Source organism: Vicia villosa, unplaced genomic scaffold (genome assembly GCF_029867415.1).
Source record: "Vicia villosa cultivar HV-30 ecotype Madison, WI unplaced genomic scaffold, Vvil1.0 ctg.000175F_1_1, whole genome shotgun sequence".
NCBI lineage: Eukaryota > Viridiplantae > Streptophyta > Magnoliopsida > Fabales > Fabaceae > Vicia > Vicia villosa.
The window spans coordinates 21,098-35,907 of record NW_026705050.1 but is presented as its reverse complement, the minus strand read 5'-3'; the positions used below and the strand labels follow the sequence as shown (position 1 = coordinate 35,907).

The following is a 14,810-nucleotide window of genomic DNA, read 5'->3' as shown; positions in this document are numbered from 1 at the left end:
GACACGTGTTTATGTTATTATTTGTTATATTTAACCTATGTTAAATAGCAGGTTTATGTTTCATGTGTGACACCGTGTCTGTATAGTTGTTTAATGTGTATTATTATGCGTTGGGGTTTTAGGGTGTTACATAGTGGTATCAGAGCAGGTCGGTCTATCTGCCCAGATTTTTGTGGTTTTGTTTGTTCCCTAGTATGTGACATTTGTGCGAAACACTGTCGGTGCTCGTCTATTTTTCTAACCGCTTGCCAACAGAAGCAGGATTGAAACAAGTGGGGAGAAGATTCTACTTCTCTGATATGTTTCAGGTGCGGAGTGTTGGTTCAGCGTGTGTGACGGTGTAGAAAATACTCGAGCGCATCGCACGCTCAAAATACAACAAATTTTCCACCGAACTTTATTTATTCCAAAAGGAAAGGAAGAATATCGATAAAACCCACAAAAGAAAGGATAAGATGGTCATCGCAACCAAACTAGAGTTCGGGAGTCAGTTATGCATGGGGAAGGTATTAGCACCTCTCACATTCGTTGTACTCAACGAGACCCATTTAGTTAGTCTCACGGTCGAATGTTAGTTTGATGTTTACGTATTATCTTCTACTTATTGTGGGAGAAAAGAGAGTAAGAAAGGAAAATGTTTTTTGTTTTTTTATGTTAGACGCTAGGCTTAGGATCTAGAGGGGGTGAATAGATCCCTTTAAAAATTATTCGCTTTTTAAAATTGTTTTATGTAATGTAGCCCTTTTAAGGGGGGCGAATGTTAGCTTGATGTTTACTTATTGATCGATGTAATGTAGCCCTTTTAAGGGTCTTTTAATCAATAAAATCTTTACACTTTTGATAGCTTGTTTGTTTATTGATTTATGTGAGCATTTAGAGGTTTTCACCTCCTTCACATTCATGGTACTGGATTATATTTCCCTTGTTTTGTATTTCTCCATCTTTTCCTTTGAAGTGAAAGATGGCTCCTTTGGAGTTCTAATGCTGATTGTCTTTGATATTTGTAGTGACATTGCTCCAAGATATCATATAAAGTCTTCTCATGACCTTAGTAAAACTCTTGGCTAGAAGTGCAATGGATTTAATTAATTTTTCATTTGCATCACCTTCTTCCTGATCATAATCTTCTTTATTGTCTACTTTGACATCTATATTTTTACTTTTTCTATCGGATTTGTCTTCAAATGGCATTTCTTAGGTGTGAAGAGACCTAATAAGCTCGTCAATTTTCTTTTTGGATACATTGTGGGCTCATTGGATGGATGTGACCTTTTTATCAAACCTCTTTGGAAGAGATCTAAGGATTTTTCTTACAAGCTTTTCTTCAGACATTTTTTACCAAGGGAAAATTATGTATTAACGATGTCACAGAGTGGGACACTGAATTCATATATGGTTTCATCCTCCTTCATTTTCTGATTTTCAAATTATACTGTGAGAAGTTGAAGTCTTGACATACAAAATTTGAATGTATCTTCATGAGTAGTTTCAAGAGTCTCTCAAGCTTCTTTGGCAGTGATGCAAGTGTTGATGATTTTGAAAATATTTTTGTCAACTCCAATATAAAATGGAATTAAGAGCACGAGAGTTTCCAATAGCTTCCTTGTCTTCACCTGTTGTCCAATCCTTTTTCAGTTTTCATAGTTTGTGTTGTCTCAAGTTGTGATCCTTGGAGGAGTCCATCCTTTTATAACAGTGCTCCAAGTCTTGTTGTCCATTGACTTGAGACAGGAAACCATACAAGCCTTCCAATAATCATAGTTCATACCATTAAGAACTAGCGGTTGATTCACAAATCCTCCTTTTTTTTTTTTTTGCATTTTCCATCTAGAATAGAATGTAGAGAAAACCCTAGAGCTCACCAACTAGAACAGAGTTTCTACTATAATGCCAATTGAAATTCAGTTCATTTAGTAACAAGATGTCAGATATAATGTTGGAACAATGTGTATGAAGTAACAACAAAAACTAATAAAAAAATTAAACGACACAAGTAATTGTTAACTCTGTTCAATATTATATAAAGGTTTCATCTGAACTTTCCTAGTTGACCGCCCTTTTCCTAACAATACACATGAATTTGATCCAAGCCCCCTCTGAATTTGAGACCCCTCTCACATTCACTTAAACACTCTCTCAAGTATTTGTACAATTACAGAATATATGGTGCGATGAATCACAATTCCAATCAAATAATATATCCTTCTAACTTACAAAAGATACCCAAAATAGATTATTACAACCAGAAAAACAAATGACTCAATAAGTAATCAAATATTATCTTGAGCTTCAGCGTTAAACTTCATTTTCTTACTTATGCGTTCTTGAGAATTCATGACTTTTGATTTCTTGAGTTTTGTTTTAGTTGTAGAACTTGAAATACACGACTTTGGTTGCACCTTAGGCATAGGATGCCCATTGGATTTCTTAGGACTTTTGGGAGGTATTAATGTGCCTTCTTTTCTTTCCCATATGAAATATACGATTCCTCAAGTTTTGCAAACTAGTGTCCACCCTATAAGTAATTAAATATATCAATTCAATTCAACTTAGCATGCAAAAATTTGAAACAAAACAATTCATTTTAAAAACAATGGTACATGCATTAAATTGTAAATCTATCATATAAGAAAAGTCTACCATTTGGGCAATTCTTAGGCTATCCACATCAGCAAAACACTCCACAAAATTCCACATCATTCCTCTGTATTGTGTGCTGCGGCAGCAGTTATAAGGGGTGAAAGTTTAACCCTCTCAACCTCTCATGATCTTGCGGTTACGGATTCTTTGCTTTCTCTGGCCATCCATGTTCCAAACTGCTTACGGATTAAAATGGCTTGCATCCATTCTGATACTATCAAAAACCAAACATCCTATAAAAAATATAGCTCTTGATTTTGTGTATTCCTATTTTGTTTTCAGGTATTACAAATATTCTCTTCCTTCTTCTATTTGGTGTTTTTTTTGTCAAAAGTTTTCATCGAAGCAATTTTCAAGCGGTCTTCTGGTGGTCGAAAAACATGGATCTCCCTTTTGATTTCGGTTCTGGTACTCCTTCCTTCTTTCGCTTCTGTTTCGTTTGTGTGGTATTATGTTGTTGTTGATGTTAACAATGTGTTGTCAAAATACAGAGCTTTGCACCTGATCTATAAAGTGTTTGATGAAAGTTCCAAACCAATCTCTCTTATTTTTTCCTATTAGCGACGCATCTACATCGTCATCTCGAGTTATGCGGATTGATTGGTTCTTTGTAGTATTTTGATTTTCTTTATGCTTTGAATTTCAGGTGGCGATTCGTTTCGATTTGGGTTTCTCTTATTAAGCTAATTGTTCATAAACGCTAGAGAGTCAGAGAGGAATTTACTCGAATGGTAATCTGCAATTAATCTATTTTCATCTACGGTGGATATTTAAGTTCTTATATTGTTTAATTGGTTTGATTTTATGTTTTGCAGATTTACGGTTAATCTGCGGCGTCGGATCAGGCAACACAATTGCTCGATCTGATCTTATGTTTGTTTCTGGTACCGAAAAGTATTTTAATTAGTTTATGTAATTGATGATTTTGTGTGTTGTATGTAGGTTGATTGCAGTGCATTTGAACTGGCTTTCGATGCCGTTTGCAGCAGGATGGAAGTGTTTTTGGAGCGTGAAGATGAAACTGACATGGGAGGTGTTGCAGCAGGTATGGCTTATTGGCTTTGTGAATTCTGATTAGAATTTGGCGCAACTGGCGCAAGTGGTTTTCGGTATAGAATGGCTCATGAGTGTGTGTTTATGTATAGACATAGTAATCATTTTCCTGATTTTGGTCTGTACACTATCAGGGCACTGTTTTGATGGATTATTATCAGCATCTGAAATGGAGCCCGATTTTGTAAGTCTAAATGTCTTTTAACGTAAATTTGCAATTGTTTTATATTGTTTTATGACTTGCACTAATACACATGCATGTGCACATTTATTTTGTGAGGAAAGTTTCTATTATAATCTCAATAATGTTAAGCTTATTTATCAGAGTTAAGCTGATCATATCCTTTATATACACTTGCTCATAAAAAAACACATTATACATAGTTTTCTTCATTTTCAACAAAATGATAGCTTTTCTTCCCGATGGTTTCTCATTCATTTGAAATTTCAGGAGCAGCAGCAAGGTGTTGCAGCAGATGAGGAAGAACCATTTATGGGATCAGGCCGTTTCGGTAAAATCATCTCTTTTGCCTCTTAAGTTGTATATATAGACATAGTAGTCATTTAAGAGATTATATTTCCCTAACATACATTATCTTTCTTGATGACATATTTGCTTGCAGCAGGTCCTTTGGGACTGGTGTGAAGAGCTTCAGATACGGCAGGTTATGTTATTTAGACACCGGTTAGCTTGATGTATATGGCTGATGAGATAATGTGACGGTCATTGAATCCGAATGGAATCGTCCCTGTTTCGATTAATGTCTGAACTGAGTGTATGTATGTTTTTCCTTTGGAATGTATCAGTTGTATATGTATGTTTTTTACTTGTGCATAGAATCTCTGCACTGATTTTGGACAGTTTAGTATATTTGGATATTTTTGAGAATGAATGGAGCTGCTTTAGGATTGAATTGGTGAAATAAGTTTGATGTTTTGTTCTTTTATAAATGAATGAATAGGATTTACGATGTATCTTTGGTAGATTGTGTAGATTAAAGTGATATTGACATGGTCTTTATGATTTCGATATGATGCTGATATGGTTTTGTTTATAATAGTGCAGAGCGGTTCAGCTGGGTCTAGAAATGTTGCTGCATGATTCTCGGTTTGATTTTTGCGCTACAGGTATTCTTCTCGTGTGCCGGTCGGTTCATGGTCAACAATGTTGGAGAAGATGAAAATAACGCCAGCATTTGGCTGTGATATGCAGATATTGATTTGGAAAATGTTAAGGAGAACATACTCTCATTACCGAAATATTCTAACTTTTGCATGATAGAGTTTTCTGATATCAGTGGTTCATGAAGATTTTTAGAATCCATAAGAATATTCTTGCAAAGAATGTTTAATGTTCAGTGTGATGCAAAATGTAAGATATTTCTCTTCTTTTAGTTGGTTTTCTAGCAGTGATTATTCTCAATAAAATGTTCTTTCGACTGAATACATTTGTAATGAATACAATTTCTTAGTACTTGATAGATACTATAACTTTGTATCAGTATTCATACTTAGCATTCTAAATTCTGCAATGAACCATATGCATTACAGATCTGTCAAAAGCATTTGCTGGTACAACCAAACTGGAAAAGATTTTAGATATTTCGAATGCTGAGAAGTTGTTTTATACGCTGTCTACCTGGGAGCTTGCATTGGCAGGGTAACACACACCCTCTCCCTCTATCTCTAAAACTGTTGTCATGCTTTCAAGTTAATGCTACCAAAATAGATGTCAATATTCCACATACTAATCTAAAACTTTTTATTTAAATTGATGAGGAAGTATATAGGGGCAGTTGCATTCAACAACATCACAAGGTTGGTATTTGGGAAAAGATTTGTGAATGCAGAAGGTGTAATGGATGAGCAAGGAGTAGAGTTCAAGGCTATAGTGTCAAATGGGTTGAAACTAGGAGCATCTCTTGCTATGGCATAACACATCCCTTGGTTGCGCTGGATGTTCCCATTAGAAGAGGAGGCTTTTGCCGAACACGGTGCTCGCCGAGACCGACTTACTCGAGCCATCATGGACGAGCATACACAGGCACGCCAGAAATCTGGCAGTGCCAAGCAGCATTTTGTAGATGCTCTTCTCACTTTGCAAGACAAATATGATCTTAGTGAAGACACCATCATTGATCTCCTTTGGGTATTGTTATTTGAAGGTGTTAGCGTCTTTATAAATTAGTATCGTTAGATTAAAATCTAATGACTCAGATGCAAATTACTGTAATGTACAATTTAGATCTCTCTATTTCACCAACTTAAAGCATATCTTTTTTTTTCTTTATTTGACAGGACATGAAGGGCCGTGATTTGAGGCTACTTCCTTTTGGAGCAAGTCGTCGGGTATTCTGGGTGCACAACTTGGAATCAATATGATGACATTTATGTTAGGTCATCTGTTGCACCATTTATGTTGGGCACCACCTGAGGGAGTGAACCCTGAGGAGATTGATATGGTAGAGAACCCTGGAATGGTTACATATATGAGGACTCCATTACATGTTGTGGCTTCCCCTAGCCTTCTCTCAGACTTATATAAACATGTTCCTAATCTTTTTTTCTTACTGCAATGTTGCTGTTTTTAAAACTGTTGAGTAAATTTCCTGTGGGATTTATTTCTACCATTGTGTCATATGTTACTATGATTGAAATTCAATATTTTAGGTTATGGCTTCTCCTAGGCTTCCCTCAGACTTTATTGATCTGTCAAACATGAATGAGCCTGAAAAATGTAGGTTCAGGTACATCTCCTTTGCCCCAACCCACTGTGATCAAGAAGCTTATACTCATAAATGTGTTTCATTTCAACTAAATTTATAGTCTACGAGGCAGTTGAACAAGTTAAATATGTGGACCGAATTGTTTTGAACAAGGAAAGCATCTGGATTTGGTTACAAAATCTGAGTTAAATATACAGACAAAGAAATTAAAGGTATGTTTTTGTTACTTATGGATGAAACAAAGTGTTTTGTTACTTAGTGTGATACATTTTTGACATTCAGTTATTAGGTGCGATATTTAATTAAATGTTGTGTATTTTTAACAATTTGTGATTCAGGATTGATTAGAAAAACATGTTATGTTTATGTAGAATGAAGTTGTGTATGCAGTAGAGTTCTCCCACTGAAGTAGACGCATATTGTAGTAGCAACTACTGTTGATTAATCTAATTCCATCTAATTTATAGTAACAATAGTTTCTCATAAGAATCATCAAGTCACGCTTTAAAAGATGTATACTGTTAAGATAATCAATCGAGCTATTTGGATCAAAGCAGTATATATCAACAACTGCACATCCCATTTCTTATATAATAGTCTACCAACAATAATATTCAAATTATGTTTCCTCTTAGAAACATAAGACCCATATGTGAGGTAGAGATTATGTCGATTAGAATAGCAGGACTGACAACGCTTAGTCTAAGAACATCTAAATCTCATTTGCCAAAAGCTATAAACATCAGTGAGTTTTGATGTTTACGTACAACAACGGCTACTACTTAAAGTTGGCAATTCTGGTGATGCAGTTAAACTCTTTTGTGTACACCAGGTACCTCTGAACCAAATTGGTATCGAATGCTTAAAAATTCTACTATTGATGATTCTTCTTATATAATATACATATGTTGATATTTTACAAATCTTTGTTTGATTATCTAATGTCATATAACTTAACTTACAATGTGTATGATGCAATGATTTCCCAGCAAGTCTGATGCAATGATTTATGTTACATGGAATTGGGTCACGTTGATTACATGAGTTTGAACCGTTATGCCAATACTATATGAGAAACGGGGACTATAAATTTGGATTGGCTTATCGATATCATCATTCACACGCCACATTTTTGCACGACCAGTTCTTAGTCCCAATGATCTTCCTAATGGTTTTGATTTTGATCTAGAAAACAATGCTTTAGTTTACAACATTCAACATATGTTAGGATTGGTTTAAGATTGTTGCGTACCCAAGAAAATACGACGCAACAGTGTGCTCACAATATGGGGTAAGTTTTTGTTTTACAGCTAACATTATCTTTTTGATGTTATGGTTCATCTATCTTTAATTTGTTGTATGTTATTATGTCCACTGTTGCGTTGTATTTTCTTGGGTCTGGTGCAGGCAGATGTTTTAAGATTGGTTTCGGTGTTGTATCAGCAAAGGTTTTTTCTCAGTTGAACATGGATGTTGTTTGGCTGTTTGTGTGGTCTTTTGGTTTAAGCGTTGAACAACAAGGTGACAAGCATCTAAGTGACGCTGACTTATCGAGTTGGAGTGGCAAAGAGTATTGTTTTGTGTCAAAAGCTTCACCATGACAGAGGAGTGTAGGGGCCTTTCAACATATTTTGAGTTCGCTGGCTCGACCGCATTGGGAGGGTAGCATCGATTTAGGTGTCATCCAAAACAGTCTAGAGTTATTTAGATTGGTTATGCAGGTGTTGAATTTTGTTTAGAATATAGGGTTGTTATCATTTTTTATGTAATTTAGATGCAGAATATTTTTCCTTCTGTCAAAGTCCTGTGAAAGTTTGGAATGGGGTTGTGTTGGGTTATGGAACTGATTGAAATTGGTTGTAACATTTCATGTAATATGCATTACTTTTGCCTATTATTTGAATGCTAATATTTCCCCTTATTCTAAAATGTGGCATACGCTTAAAGGAGTCAGTCTTCATGTAATATGCATATGCTAATATTTCTCTGTTCATGAGGAGTGAGTCTTCATTTGTTAAATAAAAATTGTATTTAGTTTAACTATATATAACAATAACATCTAATTGTTGTTTAATCTACGTAACTGATATCGTATTTAACTTAAAAACATTATTTTTCTATTAAGATTCTCTTTTCATTTTCATTTTCATGCTAAGCTTTTGGAAATAGAATCCCAATATGCTTTGATTGACCACATCCCAATAAGTAGTTTCATAATTATCCTGAATTGGAAGTACAGGAGAAATAAGGAATCCGAATTTGATACAAATATTTTAATTTAGTATGCAAATTTGAATTCAACTGTATAATACATATTATTTTTGTTAGAATGAAGTATTACTTTTAAAGGAATTTTTAGAATTTAACTACTAATCTCAATGACTATTCCACACTAATTAAAAGCTGAAAAGAAAAGCTATTAAGTTATGGTGAATGATTGATAAAAAAAGTCAAATAGATTTATTGAAAATATGATTTTTTATAAGGTATTTAATATATTATTGATTTCTTTTTAAGTTATTAAGTTATTTTTAATTTAATATACTATACTGCTCAATTTAAAATTAAATAGGAAATCTATCTCGTATATTCGGTCCAGTCCAAACCAGTACCCGTGCAGACGCGGGAAACACAAAGTACCGTCTGAATACATGGGTAACCAGGCCAATATAGGAATACATGTGTAAATGCACAGGTAATATAGGAATACATGTGTGAATGCACGGGTAATACAGGAGTACACGTGTGAGAGCACAGGTAACAATTATTGTGAACGCACGGGTAGTACAAAAGTACCGTGTGAATGCATGGGTAACTAGGCAAAAATCCGTGTGAACGCACAGGTATCTACTATTATTAATTTGAAATCATTTTTAGTTTCAAATACAATAATTTTTAAGACAATATATAAATAATTAAAATATATTATTGATGTCTTTCTTTTAAATATTTAAAAATTGATACACTTTTGCTTTTATTTAAAAAATATGTCTTTCATATCTTCACTCCCCACGATTCAATATAAAAATACTTGGAAATAAATGCGCGTATCAATCTTCCTTCATATCTTAATATTTACTTTTTCATATAATTTTTATTTAACTATCCTATTTTATTTCCTATACAAAGTAAACCATCTAAAATAATAATAGGATTGATTCAAATATTTTTATATATGGAATAATATATTTGAAATATTAACATGAACATGAATTTACATATCAAAATATTAATATTAGCGGAAACATGAAGTTACTAATCAAAATATTGAAAATTAACGGAAACATGAAGTTACTGATAAAAATATTGAATATTAACAGGAACATGAAGTTACTTATCAAAATATTAATATTAACGGGAACATGAACTTGTTGATCAAAATATTGAATAATAACGTAAACATGAATTTACTAATACGGGAACATGAAGTTACTGATAAAAATATTGAATATTAAGAGGAATATGAAGTTACTGATCAAAATATTAATATTAGCGGAAACATAAAATTACTAATCAAAATGTTGAATATTAACGAGAGCATGAAGTTACTGATAAAAATATTTAATATTAATAGAAACATGAAGCTACTGATCAAAATATTAATATTGACGGGAACATGAAATTACATTATCAAAATATTGAATAATAACTAAAACATGAAGTTACAGATCAAAATATTGAATATTAAAGAAAACATGAAGTTACTGATCAAAATATTGAATCTTAACGAAAACCTGAAGTTACTGATAAAAATATTGTATATTAACGGGAACATGATCAATATTATTTTCTTAATTATTTTTTATTTTTACTATTTGATTTTTTTTACATTACTATTTTTCTAACTTTTCTTCTAAATCATTTTTTTTAATTAATACCTTTTATTTAGCTCATTCCAAATGCGCGAAACCGACGGATACCCGTGCGAACGCACGGGTAAGACACTAGTTAAACAAACATTGACATCAAATATAATATTAACATTGATTTATCGACATCAATAATAATTTGAGAATTTTTTTTGATTAAATGTATATCACCAATTATTTTTATTGCAAATTCAACAAATATTTTATAGCTCTATGAGTAATTCTTTAAGAAAATAAATGATTAATACATCAAATCCTAATAGATTATACCATCTACTATAACACGCTCAATGAAGGATGCTCAACATAGGTAACTTAGAATTATTTGCATATATGTTTGTTTGCATTTATGAGCAGAATTTTTAAAAACTTAAAATGTTAAAATTTTTGGAAATATAACTACATATCTCATTTAAATATGACATGTAAGTGTACGAATACATACCATGAAAGTGACACATCAATCACATATGTGTGGTAGCATGAACTTGTTTATAATATCGAAAGAAGTAAAATCCCCCATGTGACTCTAGATGGGGAAAAATGTGTACTTCTGCAACCATCCGAAAAGAGTTTAAAAATATGTTTAGCAATGTAAATTATATCAAGGGTATTTTGAAACAAAGTATTGAAAAACACTAATAAAACACTTTTATTATGATTAATTTGTATAATTATATGTTAAAGTTGTTACATTATATATTAATTATTATAATAATTTAAATTTTTAAAGAATCAATGAGTGATAAAACATTTATATGCATTTGAGTTGAATTTATAGAAGGGATGTGCATGCGAGTCTGAGCAACCAAAAAATGACTGTAGAGTTCCTGCAAAAGTTTTGAGGCACTTTCCGTTGATTCCTAGACTACAAAGGTTGTTCATGTGTTCAAAGGCAGCTGAGTCAATGAGATGGCATGAAGAAGAGCGCTCAAAGGATGGAAAATTGAGGCATCCTGCTGATGGTAAAGCGTGGAAGGACTTTGATGAGCTCCATCCAGATTTTTCTAGTGAGTCCCGCAATGTAAGACTTGGCTTAACGAGTGATGGGTTTAATCCATTTAGGACCATGAGCTTATCTCATAGTACATGGCCTGTCTTGATGATGGTATACAACACACCACCTTGGCTGTCCATGAAACCTGAATATACAATGTTGTCATTGTTGATTCCTGGACCAAAATCTCCAGGCAACGATATCGATGTTTACCTCCAACCACTGATAGAGGAGCTAAAGGAGTTATGGGAATCCGGCATAGAGACATATGATTCTTCAATGAATCAAACTTTTCAAATGCGTGCAGCTCTTCTGTGGATAATTAGTGACTACCCTGCTTATGCTATGTTGTCGGGATGGAGCACCAAAGGAAAATTGGCGTGTGCTTGTTGTAAATCTAACACCAATTCGTTATACCTCAAACACAGTCATAAGATGTGTTATATGGACCACCGTACCTTTTTACCAAGAACTCATTCTTGGAGAGACGATGTCAAATCATTTAACGGAGAAGAAGAACATAGGACTGCACCATCCATGTTAAACGGGGCAGAAGTTCTTGAACTCTTAAAAGATTTCAATAATGAATTTGGGAAGAAAAAGAAGAAAGTTGATGGCCCGTGGAAGAAGAGGTCAATTTTTTTTGAGTTGCCTTACTGGGCTCAAAATACATTGCGCCATAACTTAGATGTAATGCACATTGAAAAAAACATATTTGATAGTATTGTTGGAACTCTTTTGGACATCATGGGGAAGACAAAAGATCATATTAAAGCCCGTTATGATTTGCAAGAAATGGGAATTAGAGAAAGACTTCATCCAAGGGAGATTGGTGGAGGACGTTCAGAGTTTGCAAAAGCGTGTTTCTCAATGACTCCGCACGAGAAGTCAATTTTTTGTGGAGTTATAAAGGCTGCCAAGTTACCAGATGGGACTGCATCAAATATTTCAAAATGTGTACAAGTTGGTGACAAAAAAATATGGTTACAAGAGCCATGATGCGCATTTCATGTTACACTATTTGTTGCAAATCGCAGTAAGAAGCACAATGCCCAAGGAGGTGGCAACCCCACTAATTCGTCTTGGTTCCTTTTTCCGCTCTCTATGTCAGAAAGTTATACAAGTGGAAGATTTAGATTACCTAGAAAATGAGATTGTAGAGATACTTTGTCAGTTGGAGATGATATTTCCTCCAAGTTTCTTTGACATAATGGTTCACTTGCCTATTCACCTGGTAAATGAAGTTAGATTGGGTGGTCCTGTTCAATTTCGATGGATGTATCCCACCGAAAGATACTTGTGTAAACTTAAGAACTATGTCCGCAATAGAGCTTATCCTGAAGGTTCTATTGCCAAGGGGTATCTGGTTGAAGAAGCTATAACATTTTGCTCAAGGTATTTGCATAGCAATGTAGATACAAGGTTTAATAGGAAGAGTCGGAATTATGATGTTACCGATTCACTTGAAACAGATCCGGATGATTACTTTACAACTGCCGGTCGTCCTTTAGGGGGGGCAGGCAAACCCTTTCATCTTGATGTGAAATCAAAGGATGTTGCCCATCGATACATCTTATTCAATTGCAATGAAGTTCAAATTTACATCAGGTAGTACAATAACTATTTGTCCTCCTATGTATTTATCTACTAATCCTAAGATTAGAGATATGTTAACATATAATTTGTTGACTTTTGTAGTGAGCATGATCAAAGTGTTAATTCAAACACTAACAAAAGGAAGTGGACCAAGGCCAAAAGTCAAAGTAAAGAATTTAGTGAATGGTTTAAAACTCGTGCCCAGAATGATGATGTGCCATTACAACTTGAAAAACTTTCTAGAGGTCCTAATTTTGTTGCAAAGAGGTATCCAGGTTATGTCATTAATGGATATAGGTTCCATACTAGGAAACGAGATACAAATCGCAAAACTCAAAATTCTGGCGTAACTTTAGTTTCACTAACTTCAAGTTTCGCTAGCTCCAAAGATGGAAATCCTAGGACAGAACCCAATGCTGTGAACAGAGCTAAGCAAAAGTATATGCATCGGAGGGGCCCAACAAACTTTGCGAGGATTCGTGCAAAACTGGTAGGGTGTTTATACATCCTTCAATTTACAATTATGTATTGGTTGAGTGATTCATATTTTGATGTGTTTATTATTAACCAATGTAGCGTGCTAAGAAAGAGGACGGAAAGGAAGTTAGCCAGGCAGAGATGTTCATTGAGACTCGACAAAGTCGAAAAGGAAAACAGCCAGATGAGGAAACTTCAAGTGTAATTGTAAGCCAGGCAGATTATGCCTTTAATCAACATTTGCCTTTAATCATTTATTTTTCTAATGTGAATATTTTCTAATGTGAATATTTTTTAATTAGTCTAAGCTTCAAGAATCAGTTCAGAATTCAACTGAATCTGAGACATTTAACTCCTTGTTTGGGAAAGAAAAATCTGGACGAGTTCGTTGCTATGGAAGAACAATAACACCTACCATGCTTAAAAGAAAAGAAGAAATTCTGGTTATTAAAAGGCAGCATAATGATGAAGTGGCTGGCATGAAGAGGGAGATGGATGGTATGAAGGCGCTATTTAAGACAATGATGAAGCAACAAAACCCACATATGAGCGACGACGAGATCTCTAATTTGATGGCAAGTGCTATGGGTTGTTCCATTAGTTCTACTGCTGCTCCTGCTGATCCACATTCGTCTGCATCAACTCATATTCCGCATTGCGAACAGGTATACTCTAAACTACAAAAATTGCAGCATATGGCACTGTATAGGGCACTGAATTATCAAGTGTTTTCTGAAATTAGAAACTGTATTAGGGCACTGAATTATCAAGTGTATAGGGCACTGAATTAGAAACTGAATTATCAAGAATTAGAAACTGTATAGGGATCACATTAAGAAACTGAATTATCACTGAATTTCTGAAATTGTATGGTTATCATGGATGAACAAGTGCAGGGATCACATTAAGTGTTTACTCGAATAGTGAAAAACTGATTTTATTAGTGTTATTGGTTTTACAGATTTTAAGCATCTTGTTATAGTTTTACTGTTGTACAAATTTTGTTATAGTGTTATTGGTTTTACAGATTTTAAGCATCTTGTTAGTGTTATTGGTTGGTACAAATTTTGTGAATGCTAGTAACATTGATGTAATTCATTTTCTGGTGCCAATTAAACTGAATGCTAGTAACATTGTTATAGTGTTATTGGTTTGTACTATGTGGCCCAATAGTAGATTTGATGGCAAGTTTTGAAGCATGTTCATATGAATGTGGTTTGGTGATTTGTTTGGCAGTGATTTTTTTGGTGATTTGATTCTGAAATATGTGTATGAAATAGGGAAATGATTCTGAAATAGGTGTATGCATGATTCTGGTGGTGATGGCCTAAAACTGTCTTTTGATTCATGATTCTATTTTACACAACCATGACTAGTACACTTATGAATGTTGAATGATATGTTTATTGTAGGGTGGAGGGGAAGCAGATTGTGATGAAGATATGGAAGAAG

The 14,810-nt window shown here is 34.0% G+C and overlaps 2 protein-coding genes and 1 long non-coding RNA gene across 7 annotated transcripts; all 3 read left to right on the top strand.

Annotated features, from left to right (window-relative positions):
* The first annotated feature begins 2,902 nt into the window (after positions 1-2,902).
* LOC131624922 (uncharacterized) lies at positions 2,903-5,097 on the top strand. Of its 5 annotated transcripts, none has more exons than XR_009290684.1 (7): positions 2,903-3,048; positions 3,287-3,371; positions 3,456-3,685; positions 3,828-3,877; positions 4,145-4,205; positions 4,320-4,469; positions 4,755-5,097. XR_009290684.1 is itself a non-coding variant. In XM_058895847.1 (6 exons), the coding sequence occupies exons 3-6, from the start codon at positions 3,560-3,562 to the stop codon at positions 4,386-4,388; spliced, it is 309 nt and encodes a 102-aa protein (XP_058751830.1). In that variant the 5' UTR covers positions 2,903-3,048; positions 3,287-3,371; positions 3,456-3,559; the 3' UTR covers positions 4,389-4,729. The 5 variants fall into 5 exon arrangements, 1 of the variants encoding a protein (XP_058751830.1); XR_009290683.1 differs by having other exon boundaries at positions 4,317-4,469; XR_009290686.1 differs by having other exon boundaries at positions 3,132-3,371; positions 4,317-4,469.
* Positions 5,098-5,250: 153 nt separating this feature from the next.
* Positions 5,251-8,247, top strand: LOC131624921 (uncharacterized). The gene is made up of 3 exons (XR_009290682.1): positions 5,251-5,842; positions 5,992-7,251; positions 7,409-8,247. It is a non-coding gene; the product is annotated as an uncharacterized LOC131624921 (long non-coding RNA).
* Positions 8,248-11,171: 2,924 nt separating this feature from the next.
* On the top strand, positions 11,172-13,465 carry LOC131624933 (uncharacterized). Its single transcript, XM_058895856.1, has 5 exons — positions 11,172-11,824; positions 12,008-12,248; positions 12,397-12,893; positions 12,984-13,360; positions 13,458-13,465. Exons 1-5 carry the CDS (start codon positions 11,172-11,174, stop codon positions 13,463-13,465), a joined length of 1,776 nt encoding a protein of 591 aa, XP_058751839.1.
* Positions 13,466-14,810: the final 1,345 nt, after the last annotated feature.

Excerpts from the sequence above, each read along its gene's own strand:
- LOC131624922 (XM_058895847.1), top strand. The coding sequence starts at position 3,560 with ATGATTTTGTGTGTTGTATGTAGGTTGATTGCAGTGCATTTGAACTGG. Across the intron at positions 3,878-4,144 it reads CTGAAATGGAGCCCGATTTT|GAGCAGCAGCAAGGTGTTGC; the intron begins GTAAGTCTAAAT and ends TTGAAATTTCAG. Across the intron at positions 4,206-4,316 it reads TATGGGATCAGGCCGTTTCG|CAGGTCCTTTGGGACTGGTG; the intron begins GTAAAATCATCT and ends ATTTGCTTGCAG.
- LOC131624933 (XM_058895856.1), top strand. The coding sequence starts at position 11,172 with ATGTGTTCAAAGGCAGCTGAGTCAATGAGATGGCATGAAGAAGAGCGC. Across the intron at positions 12,249-12,396 it reads ATATTTCAAAATGTGTACAA|AAAGTTATACAAGTGGAAGA; the intron begins GTTGGTGACAAA and ends TCTCTATGTCAG. Across the intron at positions 12,894-12,983 it reads GAAGTTCAAATTTACATCAG|TGAGCATGATCAAAGTGTTA; the intron begins GTAGTACAATAA and ends TGACTTTTGTAG.